At 43.4% G+C, this 17872-nt stretch overlaps 1 protein-coding gene and 1 long non-coding RNA gene across 3 annotated transcripts in view; one reads left to right on the forward strand and one right to left on the reverse strand.

Annotated features, from left to right (window-relative positions):
• The window catches only part of LOC138299539 (uncharacterized), a 425958-nt gene that overhangs the window by 350756 nt on the left and 57330 nt on the right, over nucleotides 1-17872 (reverse strand). The gene's annotated exons all lie outside the window — the stretch shown is intronic.
• Nucleotides 1-17872, forward strand: part of NAGS (N-acetylglutamate synthase) — a 102214-nt gene that overhangs the window by 79775 nt on the left and 4567 nt on the right. The window contains exon 6 of the mRNA XM_069237845.1: nucleotides 4494-4676. Within this exon, the coding sequence (XP_069093946.1) occupies nucleotides 4494-4676 (183 nt within the window). The remainder of the gene's footprint in view (nucleotides 1-4493; nucleotides 4677-17872) is intronic.

Here is a 17872-nt window from a genome sequence, read left to right on the forward strand (position 1 = left end):
GGGGTAGCTCAAAACACCTAGCCTCTTATTGAATTATGAAGTACATTTGTCAATACAGTGATTTATCAGTCACAACACAACAAAGAAGGTCTGTTTAATTGGACTGTCAACGACATTTCGACCCTCACAAAGGGCACCAGGGTCTCATCAGAACAACAATGACCTGGGGAACTAACAATAAGAGGATTGTTACTTAAAGTGTGCTAAAATTGGGAAAAATCAAGAGGGATTTTTATATCTAAAAAAGTATACGTACTAGCAGTTGTTACAATGTAAACATTTCAAGGACCTCATCTTAGTGAAGGTTAAAGGTATCTGGAAAAAAGTGGCTAAAGTCAGTAAATATATATATGTTAAATATTATTCAGAAATGTAAAATAGGGAGCCATTCTCCTAGTGGGGCGTAACTCCCCGTGTCCAGCCCTACACGGTGCTTAACGTCTAGAAAAATAAAAGGCAATCATAAGCCGAGTATTATTAACTCAATAAAAGGCTACCAGAACAAAAATTACCTTAATTTATAGCCTGGCTGATTGACAGTGCTTCCCACGATAAGGAACGCTGTACACAAATTCTCCCAGTCAGAGAATAGGGGAAGTCAAACTTGACTTTCCCCTACAAATAACCACCAACGAACAAGCGTGGCCTTCACGCTCGTCCGAGGGCAGGTGTAATTGATTACAGCTGAGAAGGGGAATACAGCCGGTGTGGCCATCATAATAGACAGCGTAGCTGTTTCGAATGAATAACACAAATGAAAAATGAACTGATGATACACAACGTTTTTGAAATATAGAACGCTTATTTTGTCAATTATAAAAAGTATCTTTAAAGTGTGAAGATCGAACCCTACACCGAGGGCTTATGTCTGCCCCCACTGTTTCAAATGCACCTTAAACCAGGCCTCGTTCATTCTCTTCGCATGGCACTGCCAGAAAGCAGCGGCTTTCTGGAATGGCGTATTCTCGACAGTATACTCGATTACACGTCATCTACTTCTCCTCCCACCCCTGGGCTTTGTATAAGACACGCCACCAGGCGACCGTCGACATATACTGCTCCTACTAGCCAGGCGAAGGGTGACTATGCACTTGAGCTGGAGCCCAGCTCTGACCGTTCAGGCATGGCTGCAGGACAAGACGTATTGCCAAGAGCAGCTGTCCAGTTATGTCCCTGCGCTCTTGCCCACGGATATATGGGACCCATTACTCTCATTTCTCAGGCAACCAGAACCTCCCCCGGCACCACACAATACCTACTGAGATGACAATCCTGCATCTGAGAGCACTCCAGTAGATGTCTAAGCGGTCACTTCACCGTGCCATGCTCCTCTGTTGACCGCAAGCCTGTGTACGCGACATTGTAAATGCTCAAATGACCAATGGGCTAGGAGTGTGTGCTCCAAACTTGACACCCAATGCTGCCCCTGACTGCGAGCTCTACCCCTTTTACTTTTGACATCTTTCAGGATTATTGTGAATGGAAATGTCAAGCGTGCATAAAGCAGTGTTTAGCTGGTGCCCTTTCTTTACCGTAATATCCCCCTTTTTCATTGTCCCTGTCCCCTCTTTCTTTGACCTTCTGATCCCTTCTACCGTGGCCGTTCCTCACCATCTCTACCTAGTGCTATTGTGGAAGAGAGATCCTTAAAAAATTAAAAAAAGGTGTTCGTATCTTCAAACATTGGCACATCTTTTGATACATTGACTAAATCTGTCCTTAGACATACGTAATGAATCTAAATTAAAATACATTATTTGCAGTATTTTTTTTCTTACCTTACTGCTTCCACCGAGCAACTCCTTATCATCAAAAAGTGCTTCCAAAGAGTACTTGCAACCAGAGACAATATGTATTAGTCGGCGATCTTGCTAACATTCAACAAAATAAAGTAAAATTACTAGAATCATACCTGGATAGACGTTTAAGAGTATATCTACTTTGTCTACCCAGGAAGCTGAAAAATTTAAGTAGTCAATTTCACTAGCTGGCTTTCTCGAAGGGGTCAGTGGCAGCAACCCACTTTTCTTGCAGGGGCTTTGTCTTCTCCACTGACTTGACAAATGGGGCTGCAAAGCCCACTCACTGTAGAAGATTTTAACAAACCAGAGAACAATAATGAACCTTCAAGATCTGGGTCTCCAAGTCACTGTGGAAAAATCATCCCATATTTCACATCAGGTCATTTAGTAGTCAGGAGTGTTGCTGGACACATAAAATGCAAGATCATTTCCTTTGAGGGAGGTGGACTGCTGCCTACACAAATCACATTTATTAATCTCTAAAATGTTGCCCCATTCTGCAGTCACACTTTTCACCTCTAGTGGGCTTTATGCTGTTGTGAATTTTCCTAAAAACAGATTACACATGAAACTTCTTCAGGAGGCTTTGTACTTAAATATACTTGATTTTGTATTTAAATAACATGTGATGTCTATGCTTTGAGGATGGTGAATTGCCAGTTTAATTGTCCTCTCCATCTTTGTTGTTAGTGGAATTTGAATTAGGTATTAGCCATGCTCGTGCAAAAGCCTTTGGAGCTTTCCACGCCCTTTTCACAATTATTTTGTCTTTGCTGTGCACCATCTCCCACCATGACGTAGTTCTCTTTCAGGCACAGTTTTCATTTATATTTGAGGTACTAAAAGGCATTAATTCAAATCAAGAAACTGAACTTCCAGTTTTTTAGACTGTATCCAATGCTTCTCAGAAGATGAAACCAAACAACCTAGATGCCTCAAGAGCTTTGAAACGATAGGCAACATGATCCAGACAACAAAGTGGCTATTGATAACAGGATATTTTCTTGAATTTTAAAATATCACACCTTCATGGTTATTCCGTCACAGCAAAGCCAGCACATATGGTTTTCCACAGACAGATCTGAGGCAGATATCTATAATTAAGTAGTGAAGCAGCACAAACTACTCTAGATACTTTCTGTAGGCACTGCCCTTCGTATTCATCTTCTAGGAAAGGTAACAGATTTCAGCTAGGAAGTTTTGATGCCTGGTTAAGCAAATGCATTTTGAGCTCTGAGAACACATTCCCATCTAGATGGGGAGGATTAAAAGTGGACAACGAAATTGAAGACAATTTCATTCATAGAAATTATTACTTTTAGTCTTTGCTATGCATTATTTAAAAACACAACACTGTTCTCCTCAGTTAGTGTATGGTATGCTATAATTTGTGAGTTGTGAATCAGAAAAATCATGTTGAGCCTGGGTATAGTGGATGCTGACACTGATTCAAAGCAAATCATTGATAGTCATTAGTGTGAATTGTGTTTATTTCAAATCGGATTGCCTGAAACTAAGTAGTTTGAAAACAGCAATAGACAGGCATGAAACATTTGGTTTCGGATCCATTTGTTTCAATATTTTTTTTAGAACCTGTGCTAAAAATAAACCCGACCCCACAGCCTCTAATCCCTATGCTTTAACCTCACAGTCTTTACCCTAACCTCCAACCCTAACCCTTGCTCATAAACCCTTACCCTTCACTTGTAACCTTTGACTTCTTACCTGCCACCTCATCATATTCCAAATCCCAAACCTTAGCGCTAACCCTTCACACTTAATCGCTGTCCACATCCCAGAGTCCAGCAGCCTTTGATAGGGAGAAAAATGAATAAATGTAGTAGAATGAAACAAATTGGAAGTGGTCGGCCCCAGCAACCTCCTGTTAAGCTAGTTTGATTGTTCCCTGTTGGTGACAAAACTGAGGATCTTGTGTGACCTCCTCATTAAGAAAAGCAGGTCTTCATGGAAGTTGTCAACGTGGACCTGCTGGAGTCCAGTCAGATGTCCGGTGGTTCAGCTGCTGTTTCGCATACAGCTGTTGTTAAGACATCTTAATGCTTTAATTGAATGGCCTTAAACTCAGCGCTTAGGAAAAAGAAAACTAGACTTGTTTTTAGTAAAGGGGTGATTTTTCTCTTTGCTTTCTCCCTTCGTCTCTGTCACCCTTCTCCTAAGCTTTAGATACTCGTTTTGCTAATCATTTTAAGGTGATATGTTATGTTACTATCTTTGTTAGATTCAAAGAAAACTGTTGCTTATATGTACTTTTGGTGCAATGTGGTTTCTTCTAATTTGAAAAGGTAAATAGGTATCTGAAATTCTGCCAATAAAGCTGAGGTTCTTAAATAGTAGAGATGGCATAATCATAGCAGTCGAATATTTGGTTCCCAGTGACACAGAAACACTGCAGAAGTAGCTTGTAAAATAAAGTTTTCTAGGATGCTTACTGACACTAACGGATACTTCATGTCAAGTACGTGAATGTGTACAGGAAACTGGCGAACTTATGTTTCATGCTTTCAAGACTGAGCGGCAGCAAGAGGGGATACTGCACACTTAGACAGCATTTTTATTTTTTATTTTATTTACAGGCGATTGGTTATGGTCGTTTCATTACTTAATTCAAATGTGTTGACAGGAAAATATTAATTCGGCCATATGTAAATTACCCTTTCTCTGGCCTTGTAGGTACAGTGCAGCTGCCATTATCACTTCAGAGCCTGTGCTGGGGGGCACACCCTACCTAGACAAATTTGTGGTGAACTCCAGCAAGCAAGGACAAGGATCCGGTCAGATGCTGTGGGAGTGTGTTCGTCAGGATCTGGCCCTCCTCTTCTGGCGATCTCGTGCCACCAATCCTATCAATCCTTGGTGAGTAAATGAGTAGTAAGGATACCACATGCTGCTTCAGCACATACTACCTTCTCACTAAAGGCATTGCATATGGTGCATCAGAGATCATCATCTCTAAAGAACGCAACACATTTACAGTGGTATGGCTCTAATAGAAAGCATCCACTACCATACATTGTATTACCACACATGCACTACAGCATCTCAATACAGCGCATTGGGGATATTATTATATATATATATATATATATATATATATATATATATATATATATATATATATATATATATATATATTCACTGAAAAAAACAACTATAACTGGCTGGTAACTATAAATCGCACCCTCACCATGCAGTTGTTTCTTCAATAATTTGACTGCTAATGTTTCATTTATGTTTTTAATTACATTATAGAAGTTGTCATGAGTGCTGTAATATCTGGGGTAATTAGCAGTGCATGGTGAGGGAGTGAGATATAGTTGTGGGAGGGTGTCTCTGGGTGTGAGTGTCTGGGTCAGTGTCTGAGTGTGTCTGTGAGTGGGTACGTCAGTGTCTATGTGGGTCTCTGAGTGGGTGCCTGAGAGTTTGAGTGGGTCTGTGAGTGGATGCATGGGTGGGTCAGTGAGTGGGTGCTTGATGGTCTGAGTGGGTGGGTGAGTGATTTGGTCTTTGAGTGGGTGTGTTGGTCTCTGAGTGGGTGAGTGAGTGTCTGAATGGGTCTGGGAGTGGGTATGAGAGTGCTACTCTGAGTAAATGAATTAGTGTGTGAACAAATGGTTTTTTTTGTTGTCGCCAAAATTCACAATTTTTTTGTGACATTATACAGGTGCTGCGCTGAGCATCACAATGTATTTGAGAATATTGCGCAGCGTGAAAATATATATTTTTAAGGGCATAATTTAACCCTCACAGACCCCTATATCACTGACCTTGGGTCAGGGTACCTCAACCCTGACCCCTTATTTCACTTTCGCAGCCCTAGATATGCAAATGTATTTCCCTTTTAATTTCTCGAAACCTACTGAAAGGATTTACACCAAATATGCAAAAGCCTAATTTGCATACCGAAACCTAGCTTTCTGCCAAATTTGGTATAATTCTGTCCAGTGGTTCGGGCGGTAGTCGTGTTCAAAACTCCTATGGCAATTGACATGGGAAACGCAAGTTTTTTGATTAACCCCGACCCCCCAAGCCCACCCCAACCTTCCTTTTTCTCAGCCTCGCTTGATGGATGACCACCAGAACTTTCTGGGCGCATCAAGAATCACCGAGGCTCTTTTTTGGGGGAAAATATTGTGAAGATTTGTCAAAAATATTGTCAAGCTAAAAAAATGCTTTTTCTAACTATAACTACCTACCAAGATATATATATTATATATATATAAACACCCACACCCCGGGGATGAATATGTAAATGTGTCGACGGCCCCAGGGTGGGCTCGGGGTGGGGGGGGCAACACATTTACATATTTATGGGAGAATGTCAGTTACAACATACTGTTTAAAAAAAAAAAAAACACTGAAATTGACCAGTTATAAATATTTCAAGTAACTATAACTTGTTCCCTAAGATAACTATAACTCACGCCCTCACCATGCACTGATAATTACCCTACGTATTGCCTCGCTCATGACATGTTCTATGACATCATTGATAATATCACTGCCACATTTGCAGCAACATAATTGATGATAAAACTGTGGATGCCCGCCACAGTTATAGTTACCTTAGAGTGGTTTTGTTAGTTTGAAATGGTATTTTTTAACTGACATTTTCACCTAAATATAACTTTTCCAGTATTGGATTTTTCATAGATTCACATGCTTGAATCATCTTCGTCGTCGAGGTGAGAGTCTCACGGGAACCTTAAATATACATAGCAGTAGGTGTATTACACCAGGCCTCAATGGTCCATACAGGCACTGTTCTAGCCTATATATGTTCTTTTATAAAAAAAATAAAAAAAAGAAACAAATCTGAACTACAGCCAATCAGGCGACAGCACCCTCTGGAACACTCCCAACAGAGGCTATTTCTCTCAGATGTTCTACCGCACGTCGTGTGAAGGGAGTCTACCTGTACTCTGCTCAGCTTCTGTTTCTACAGCTACTCTGTTAGAAACATTTCTCTCAGATATCTTGTATGTCCAGTGGACAGGATGTCCCAGCAAACTAAAAAAATAACTTTTCAGAAATTGTGACAATTGTGGGAGAAAAAGTCCTCATATTGATGACCCCATATTGATGACCCCCTCAAGAAGTGCATATACTGCTTACATCCAGACCATAAGGTGAGAGATTGCGCAATTTGTCGCACCTTCAGTCACACAACCCTGAAAGACAGAGGCGGTGGACTTTTGTTATGGCTACAAACGCAAAAGGCTATGGAATACCCTTCTTACTCCAGTATTGGAACTTCCATAGATTCACATGCTTGAATCATTCCCCGTCGTCAAGATGTGAGCCTCCGGTGTAATACAAAATCACATTCTCTTGTATAACAAGCTCAGAGGCACTAGGCCTCTTAATTTAGTAACATTTCACAGTCATTTTATAAAAAAAGGACCAAACTTTGGAGCCAACCAATCAGCTCTCACCACCCCTTAGAACCCTCCTGTGAGGAGCTGATTTCCCTCAGATTTTCCACCGCACGTTGTGCTAAGGAGTCTCCTCTGAGCTCTGCTCAGCTTTTCCTCTCACAAACACTGTTTAAGGTGAATTTGGATTTTTCTCTCTTCAGAACTTCTTCAAGGTGATTCAAACTGACTACTATGTCAGAGACACCTAAGAAAGGGCTCTTCAGAGCTTGTGCCACATGCATGAAGAAAAGGCTGCATGTTGATGACCAGCATAAAGACTGTATTTACTGTCTCTATCCGAGCCACAAGCCAAAAGACTGCAAGGTATGTAGAACCTTTTCTACCAAGACCCTTAAGGATAGAGAGGGTTGTCTCCTCATGGCTCCAGAAATTAAAATCCAGGGACAACCCTGTCTCTGATGAGGATAGTGCCTCTTCATCTGTTTCAATGCCAACAACACCTGTCAAGTGAAAATCTGAAGTCTCTTCAGAAACACCAAGAAAAGTGGCTAGAAAATCTTCTGAAGCACCCTCAAAGTTTAGCAGCCCTTCAAAAATGAGGATGAAGGCTTCTGACTTGAAGTCTAAAAGGAAGCCAGCTTCTCAGCCGTCGACGCCACCAGTTTACGTATCTGTCCCACATTCCTAGTAGGGAAAGGGGTTTTACTCCTGATTCTTTCTCATCCGAACAAAATCTCATCTCTGAGTTAAACAAATACCTCAAGAAGCAGACATTTTGAATGGTCACCCTCCAAGAGGTCCTCCAGCTTCTAAACAAAGCAGACTACATGGCATCTCTGGACCTTCACGATGCGTACTTTCACATCTCCATCCATCCGCTGCATCGGAAATACCTGAGGTTTGCGGTCAATGGCAAACACTTCCAGTTCAAGGTCCTTCCCTTTGGCCTACGTTCAGCACCACAAATCTTTACCAAATCGCCTACTTGAGAAGGAACAGACAGCAAGTCTTCCCCTACCTCGACGACTGGTTGGTAAAAGCTCCAGATATCCAAAAAGTAAAAAGTTCAGTCAGGGCAACTCTGCCCCTTTTCAAGGAATTAGGCCTTCTACTCAACAAGGAAAAATCGTCCCTGCAGCCGTCCTCTCGTCTAGCCTTCCTGGGGGCTATCTTAGACACTCAACGAGCCAAAGCCTATCCAGCGCCAGACAGACAAACAAAGCTAACACAGCTGGCAAGTATGTTCAAAGAAAAAGGTATCTTTTGGTCCGGCAGTACAAGTCCTTGCTGGGCGTGATGTCATCATGTATCAGCCTCCTTCCATTCTGCTGCCTCCGAATGTGTCTGATTCAAGAAGAACTGGATAAACAGTGGATACAATCGGGAGGTTCCTTCGAGGATACCATCTGCGTCACGCCGCGTATGATTTATTCTCTGGATTGGTAGACAGTTTCCAAGAACATTTCCAAAGGTCTCAGTTTCTTGACATGAGTTGCTTCAATGACTGTCACCACAGATGCATCACTCACAGGATGGAGCGCATGCTTGCAGGACCTTCAGGTGAGCCGCAAGTGGCCACACTCTCATCGTTCATTCTACATAAATCTTCTTGAGCTGAGAGCGGTCCATCACGCCTTGCAAGGCTTCCTTCCAAGGATACGAGGGTCCGCTGTACTTGTCAGAACAGACAATACCACCGCAAGCACTACCTGAACAAGCAGGGAGGAACACGGTCTTGCATACTCTCCCGAGAGGCACAGACCATCTGGAAATGGTGCATTCACCACACCATCCACATCACTGCGTAGCATGTCCCAGGCCTTCATAATACCATCGCCGATTCCCTAAGCAGGCTGACTACATCCTCCCACAAGTGGGAGCTACACCAGAAGACGCTAGATTGGATATTCGACCAATGGGGGAAACAAAATCTGGACCTATTTGCATCCTCCCAGAAGGCCAAATGCCGACATTATGCAAGTTGGCTTCACCATCTGAGGTCATGAAGGGATGCATTTTCAATCACATGGTTCAGGGATCTAGGTGTACGCTTTTCCTCCTATTCCCCTCCTTGCAAGAGTGATCAGGAAAATGAAGTCAGAACTCTGTCAACTGATCCTCATAGCTCCAGCATGGCTGCGTCAACCATGGTACACGGAGTTGCTCCTACTGTCAGCCTCTCCACCCATCAGACTCAGACCAGACCTGCTTACCATCAATCAGGGGCAGGTGAGGCATCCGGACCCCAAATCGCTCAGTTTGCATGCATGGCGCCCGAGTACAATGAGTTTGGACATTTAGATCTCCCGCCTGAGTGCAGAGTCGTGCTAGCTAATGCACGTTCAGCTAGTACCAGCAAGTCTTACCGACTAAAATGGAAGAGATTTTTATTTGGTGCGAAGCCCAAACGTACATCCTCTATCCTCCGTGCCAAAGGCAGTATTGCCATATTTATTACAGCTGGCACGTTCAGGGCTAGCCCACCCCTCAATTAGAGTCCATCTAGCTGCCATATCCAGTTATAGAAGTGTGCCAGGCAAACCATCTTTATGCTGTCAAATTCAGATCATTTCCTCCAGTGAAACCTCTGCCACCGGCATGGCAACTTAACATTGTTCTTGGCCAGCTTATGAAGGAGCCCTTTGAGCCGATCCACAGAGCAGACATTAAGTACCTCACTTGGAAGATAACTCTCCTTCTTGCCCTTACTTTGGCGCGCAGAGTTAGTGAAATTCAAGCTTTCACTATACAAGAGCCTTTTCTGCAGTTCAGAAAGGACAGAGTCATCCTGCGCACCAGTCCTAAATTCATGCCCAAAGTACCTTCCGAGTTCCATATCAATGAGCCGGTGGTGCTCAAGACTTTCTTTCCAAACCTGAAAACTACTGCGGAAAGAACTCTGCATTCGCTCGACTTGATACGATACATAAAATTCTATCTGGACAGGACAAAGTCGTTCAGACAGTCTACTCAGTTGTTTGTAGCATTCAGTGCTACTAGGAAAGGTCAATCGGTGACCAAACAGATTATATCCCGGTGGATTAAGGACGCAGTCATATTTTGTCATCAAAAGGCAGGAAGGCCTTTGAACACAACCGTAAGAGCGCATTTTACTAGAGCGATCTCATCATCCTGTGCGCGGTTTGCTGGTGTCTCCATTAAAGACATCTGCTGTGCTGCGACATGGAGAACAACTCACACCTTCATGCAGCATTACTTCCTGGACACGGAGTCACTTTGAGATGCAGCCGTTGGTCAAGCGGTCCTTCGTAACCTGTTCCAATGATGGCGAGCTAAAATATTTATTTCCCTCCATCCGCTTATTTTCTACTATAACACATTTTCTTTGATACCATGTTGTAGATCACAGTAAAAAGTGTATGTACATATTATCAGACCTGTTTGCATTTCAGAATGCTATGTTATTGTTGGTAGAGCGAAAATGTGTTATTGTACTATTCTGATTCAAGCATGTGAATCTATGAAAGTTCCACTACTAGAGTAAGAAACTAGTTACTTACCTGTAACTGTAGTTCTCCAGGATTGGAAACTTTCATAGATTCACATGCGACCCACCCTTCCTCCCCTGGGTAGCTCACCCTCATTTTTTCAGCCTTAGAATATTGTTTCACTTGTAGTGGGAAAATCTGAGGGAAATCAGCTCCTCACAGGAGGGCTCTAAGGGGTGGTGAGAGCTGATTGGTTGTCTCCAAAGTTTGCTCCTTTTTTTATAAAATGACTGTGAGATGTTACTAAATTACTAAATTAAGAGGCCTAGTGCCTCTGAGCTTGTTATACAAGTGAATGTGATTTTGTATTACACCAGAGGCTCCCATCTCGACGACGGGGAATGATTCAAGCATGTGAATCTATGAAAGTTTCTAATACTGGAGAACGACAGTTACAGGTAAGTAACTTGTTTCTTCTGAGGAGAGTAAGGCCTCTGCACAGACTTCTCATTCCCTAAAAGGGCTTAAAAGTGAAGAAAGACTTTCTGCAGAACCTCTAAAGAACGTTTTTAAGAAATCTAAACACCTTTCTTTAAAACAACAAAAAGGCCAAGAAAGCTATGCCTCATCATCTTCAGAAATCCAGTCAAAAGCCCTAAAAAGATTCACTCAGAACCTACAACACCATTGGGTGGAAAAAAACACCTCCAAAAGTGCTTCTCTGTCTTTGTCACTGATGAACAAACCGAGAAAATACCCTACAGAATCTGACAAAAAAGGCTTGTCGACAATAAAACTGTCTACAGTAACGACGATCACGTAAACGTTCACCACGGCAGTGTTCCCTATAATAGTCACGCCGTCACCACTATCGTTGACAACTATCAAAACCGCTAAAATCTACAAGAGTGCACCATCAACGGTTATTCAACCAACGGCTACGCACGTGTCGACGAGGGACAAACCAACTAAGAGTGCGTCGACATCAGACCCATCGACGAGACACAAATCGAAGACAGTTCAGAGGGACCCTTCGGCGAGAGATACATCAATGAGGGATCCGTCCACGATGCAGCTGTCGATGAGATGTCCATCCAAGAGAGACGCGTCGACGACGATGGACACAGCGCCGACAGACGCATTGATGACCGATCCGACGACGACCACTTCAGGAAAGCCAAAATTTCTCCCTCTTTCATTGATAACTGTGGGGAAGAAAGTATCTACGATTCTACCAATGTGTACCTCCCCAAAGTAAGGTATTACTGTATCCCCCTCAACACCTATTAGATGATGACGATGACGAATATTCTCAATACAAGGGAATGTTTGGAGTGGCCAATAGTCTGTCACAACTCAACGTCAAATGTCAGGACTTGGATGACAATGTCAATATCAGGACAGCTATTATTCAGCAAAAGTCCAACCAGATCTGTTGTATTCTGCATATGGGGACAGACACCTCGGTCCCTATGCCAAGGTCATTGGTGGCAGATCTCCAAAACATGTTGCATGACTACTACAGAATATTTCCACCCTCCGTACCAGCAACTCCGACCACACAGCAGTACAACCTACAATCAGGACTGCGGACCTCCTTCGGACAACCACCTCAGGATGACCCTCAGTCCACAGATGAAGAAAGAGACGAGGGAGAAATATCTGAAACCACTCCTAGCGAGTGGGACAAATACCTGATTCCTACTCCATCACCACCGTTTGCAGGACCAGTGGATCCCCACTCATCCCCACCCTACGGAGAACATAGGGGGGTTCCATAATTTAATGGAAAGAGCAGCTAAATGTTTCAAACTGCCCATTCTCTCTTGGGAAACAGATTGCTTCCTATATGACTTGAAGGAACCATCAAAAAGTCAGAGCCTTACCTATAGTTGACTTTATATGGCAAGAAGGATTGAAAGCAATGAAAAGCCCAGTTACAATAACTTCTCAAATACCATATTTGGAGAAAAAATATAAAGCCCCAGAAGATTCTTCAATGTGTTTAATTGGGCAACCGAAGCCGGATTTCATGGTATCTCAGGTAGCACAATGCCACTCAAACAACCCTTCAACACCAATATCCTCCCTGCCAGATGGAGAAGGACGCCATCTGGACAACATAGGAATAAAGGTCCCCTCTGTGGCAGCAATAGCAGTCAATGCTGCCAACTTGTTAGCCATTCTAGGTAGATATGATTGACAAATGTGGTCAGACATATCCTCACACATTGACCTCTTGCCCAAGGACGCTAAACTAGAGGCAAAGAAAGTGATGCAAGATGGAGAAAGGATCGCAGCCAAAGTGATTGATTGCGCGATCGATATCTCGCTGACGGGAACTTGCACAGACAGGGCGGGCTGAAATCTACCTCTTTTTGCCAGAGGTAGAGAAGAAAATACTTGACATGACATATGATGGGGAATGCCTCTTCGGCAGCATGTGGATGAGATGGTACAATCTATCAAGGCAGATACGGACACGGCCAAATCCCTAGGAGCACTGCAGTACAGAAGACAGCCATTTCGAGGGGCTAGAAGCATGGGAAGTTACTCCTTTTGTGGTGGTTTCCAATCATACAGACAACAATATCAAACTTCTCAAACTGGTTTTCGACAGCAGTACAGACAACAGCAGCAACAATACAGAATACTGCCTACAGCCTCCCCGCGAGGGGAAGAACCACAACCTGTGACAGAGACACAGGCAAAAAACAATGACCACGCATTCATACCAGCTACCAGCCCCATCTGTGTTTCAAAGATTGGAGGCCGCATCACTTACCACATCCTTCAGTGGTTAAGGATAACATCAGACAAGTGGGTCCCGGATACAGTATCCTAGGGACATACGCTAGTAATTCATCCAGAAGCCTCCAAATACCCCTCCATCAGGAACACCGCCTCCACTCTTAAAACAGCTCCTCAAGGAAATATATTCAGTGATATGCAAAGGAGCAATAGAAGTCCTTCCAACTCTGCAAAGGGACCAGGGGTTCCATTCCTGCTTTCTTTCCTAGTGAAAAAGCCTTCAGGGGATTGGCGTCCCATACTGGATTGGAGGGCCTTCAACAAGTTCCTGAAAAAAAAAACATTTTGTATGATAACGCCTCAGCACATTCTATGCCTCTTAAACACACAAGATCACATGACATCTCTAGACCTCCGAGATGCGTATTTCCATATCCCAATAGATCAAAACCATCGGAAATCTCTCAGGTTCAAGGTAGCTGGTGTGCATCTACAGTTTTGAGTCCTCCCATTTGGATTAAAATCGCCCCCCAGAATTTTTACCAAAGTGCTGGCCCCAGTAGCGGCTCACCTACGACAACTAGGAATACAAATCTTTTCATATTTGGACGACTGGCTCATAAAGGCATCCACAAGAAGTCAAGTGGTAAAACACACATTCACTTGCCTCCAGTTGTTCAAAATTCTAGGCCTTATTATCAACTAGCGCAAATCACACCTCCATCCCACAAAGCAGCTGAATTTTCTAGGAGCGATACTGGATACTATCCAAAGCAAGGCATTTCCATCTCAAGAGAGACAGCAAAAGATTTCCCAGATGGCTCAAAAGCTATCAACAAAAAAGTTTGTTTCAGTTCGGAATTACAAATCATTCATGGGAATGATTTCCTCATTTATGCCACTGATCCCAAATTGCCACCTGCACATGCGACCTCTACAGGAGCAACTAGACACTCAGTGGCTCCAAGTAAATGGCTCCTTCGACGATCAAATTCAGATCACATCAGAAATGAAAACTGCCATATCTTAGTGGAAAAAGCAGTCAAACCTATCCAAACCTTTCATTTCTACAACAGGTGCCGAACTTTATAATATCGACAGATGCGTCACTGAAAAGTTGGGGTGCCCACATTCACGATCTACAGATAAGTGGCAACTGGACACAAAAGGACAAACAGCTGCACATAAACCAACTGGAGCTGAAAGCAATAGATCTGGCACTGAAGGCTTTCTTACCAAAAATACAAAACTCAAAAATTCTTATCAGAACGGACAATACCACAAGTATGTTTTACCTAAACAAACATGGCGGCACAAAGTCCTTGGAGCTTTCACATCCAGCTCAGAAAATATAGAAATTGTCCCCAGAGAATCAAATTTCTCTAAAAGCAGAGCACGTGCCAGGACAAGCAAACCTCCTGGCAGACTCTTTGAGCAGGACAATCATTCATTATCATGAGTGGGAGCACGACCAACAGGTTCCCTAACCAGTTTTTTCAAAAGTGGGCAACCCCAATCTGTACCTTTTTGCCTTGTAAGAGAACAAGAAATGCCCATATTGCGCAAGCTGGCATCCCCAAAAAGGGTCGTGGGGAAATGCTTTTTTGATGACATGGTCAGGAATCTATGCCTATGCTTTTCTTCTGATTCCACTCATCCCCAGACCAATCAGCAAAATGAAAGTAGAGGGGTGCCGTCTCCTCTTAGTAGCACCAAGTGGCCCAAACAGATCTGGTTCACAGAACTCCTTCTGTATTTGGAATGTTCAACTCAGACATCAGCCCTACTGACCACTCACCAGGGCCAGGTCAGGCATCCGAATCCTTCATCTCTACACTTATCGGACTGGGTCCTGAATTCAATGAGTACTCCACCTTGAGCATTTCATCTGGATGTAGAGAAATATTGACCAGAGCGGACACCACCAATAAGACCTATAAACGTAGATGGAAGCGTTTCTGCTTGTGGTGTGTTATGGAAGAAATCCATCCTATGACGTCACCTCCAGAACAAATACTTCCTTATTTATTACATTTAGCAAAATCTGGACTTTCGTATTCCTCAATAAGGGTACATGTGGCGGCAATTTCAAGATTCCGGCGCTCTCAGCAGACCACCTTGCTATATTCTGCCAGAGTTAAAAAAAATATATTCCTCAGGGCCTTTTTAGAGTAGTTCCACTGGTGTGGAAAACTCCATCTTTGTGCTTATTAAACATAGTGTTAGGACAACTCATGAAGCCTCCTTTCGAGCCAATCCACAGGTCAGATTTAAAATTTATCTCTTGAAAGGCTTTTACTGGCTCTCGTATCAGCAAAAAGAGTGAGTGACATACAAGCCTTCACCGTCAAGGAACTTTTTCTTCAGTTCACCCCAAATGGTGTTATACTTCGAACAAACCCTAAGTCCATACCAAAAGTACCATCAAACTTCCATCTAAATGAGCCAGTGGTTTCAAGAACATTATTTCCAACTCCACAAACGGCTGCAGAGAAAGCGCTGCATTCACTGGATGTAAGGAGATGTTTAAAGTTTTATCTTAAAAAAACGCACAGCATTCAAAAATCGGATCAGCTAATCGTGGCACATGGAGATACCAGAAAAGGCTTTGCAATACCTAAGCAGGCCATTGCCAGGTGAAAGATACCAGTACTGGAAAACTATAGTTACAGGTATGTAACCAATTTTCATCTCTTTAACCTTTGGTATAGTCCAACACGAAGTATGTTGAGAAATTTTCTTTATAACAAGCAAGGCCTTCGCCGGAAGCAGATCTTCTCCCCCCCCACCCACTCACCCCCCCTTACAGGTCGCAAACAGTGACCTTCTTTCGGTGCCGGCTACAGACATCACATCGCATCCTGTGGGTGCGAAGATCTCCAGCCACCTACCCCATTGGAGGGAGATAACTACAGACAAGTGGGAATTCGACTTGGTCACTTTTGGCCATACTCTAAAATTTGTGCAGAAACCACCAAACAACTCTTTAAGGGGAGCACACGCCTCTCATCTTCACGTATTAAGAAAGGAAGCCCTCATCATGCTTGCAAAGTGAGCAATAGAGAGAGTTTCACAAAGGGGCATAGGTTTCTATTGGTGATTCTTCCTCATCCGAAAAAAAAACAAATAGGGGAATGGAGGCCCATTCAGGATTTGAGAACAAATTCTCACGCAGTCATTTCAGATAATTATCCTCTCTGATATCCTGCATCTCCTTGCCAGTGGAGACTTCATTACATCTCTCGATTTGCAGGATGCATATTTTCACATCCCCATACTTCCCAAACACAGGAAATATCTTCACTTCTCTGTAGCTAGTACCCATTATCAATTCAATGTGCTTCCATTCGGGCACAAATCGGCACCTCGAATATTCATGAAGTGCCTAGCACCTGTAGCTGCCGGTCTAAGAACCTAGGGACAAGTTTTTCCCTACTTGGATGACTGGCTGCTAAAAGCCCCAACTCAGGCTGCCAAAACCACTCAGACCTGTCTCAGCCTATTTCACAAGCTGGGCCTCACAGTCAATTTCCAGAAATCAGTAGCTATACCAAGTCAGACTTTAATATTCCTAGGTGCTCTTCTGGATACCATCAACAACAAGGCATATTTATCTCAGGACAGGCAAACCAATCTAAGAGCTCTATCAGTCAGGCTGTCAAAAAAAAAAAAGTCTGCTTCAGTTTGCGTATACAAATCGTTTCTTGGCATGATGTCTTCTTCAGTAAGTCTGGTACCTCTTGCACGCCTCAAGATGACACCATTGCAAGAAGAATTGCAAAAACAGTGGATCCAAACAGAAGGATCAAAAGACAATATTGTGACTATTACCTCAGCTATGAAGGAGGCTATGGTACAGTGGTCCCAAATTTCTCACGAGGCCTCATGTTTCTGCCTCAGATCCCCAAGTTTGTTAATAACCCCCCTCTCCCTAAGGAAATCTTTTGTTCTGCCTTCCTGGGCTTCAGCGGATCAAGCAGCAGGAGGGTAGAAAGCTGTCCGAGGGGTGGCAGCAGCTTGGGCTGCCTGGAACACCCTAGAAGGCTGGTAGAAGCAATGCTGGGGGTCCTCTAAGGAGCCCCCCAGAGTGCATGGAATCATACTTCCAATACTGGCAACAGAATTGAGGTATGATTCCAACATGTTTGATACCAAACATGCCCAGGTTCAGAGTTATTAGTATGTAGCTGGACATAGGTAGTGACCTATGTCCAGTACATACATAAAAAACCGTCCCTGCACTCACGAAGTCCAGGAAAATGGAACTGGAGTTCATGGGTGCACTTCTGTTAGTGCAGGGGTGCCCTCACACACAGGCACTTGCACCGTGCCCTCTGGGCTCGGTGGGCCCACCATAGAGGTGACCTACTGTGACCTGGTGCTGTGACCTATAGTGAAAAGGTGCATGCACCTTTTCACGCAGGCTGCAATGGCAGGCCTGCAGTTACATTTTACATGGGCTCCCCATACGTGG

The sequence above is a fragment of the Pleurodeles waltl genome, chromosome 6 (assembly GCF_031143425.1).
Source record: "Pleurodeles waltl isolate 20211129_DDA chromosome 6, aPleWal1.hap1.20221129, whole genome shotgun sequence".
Lineage (NCBI taxonomy): Eukaryota > Metazoa > Chordata > Amphibia > Caudata > Salamandridae > Pleurodeles > Pleurodeles waltl.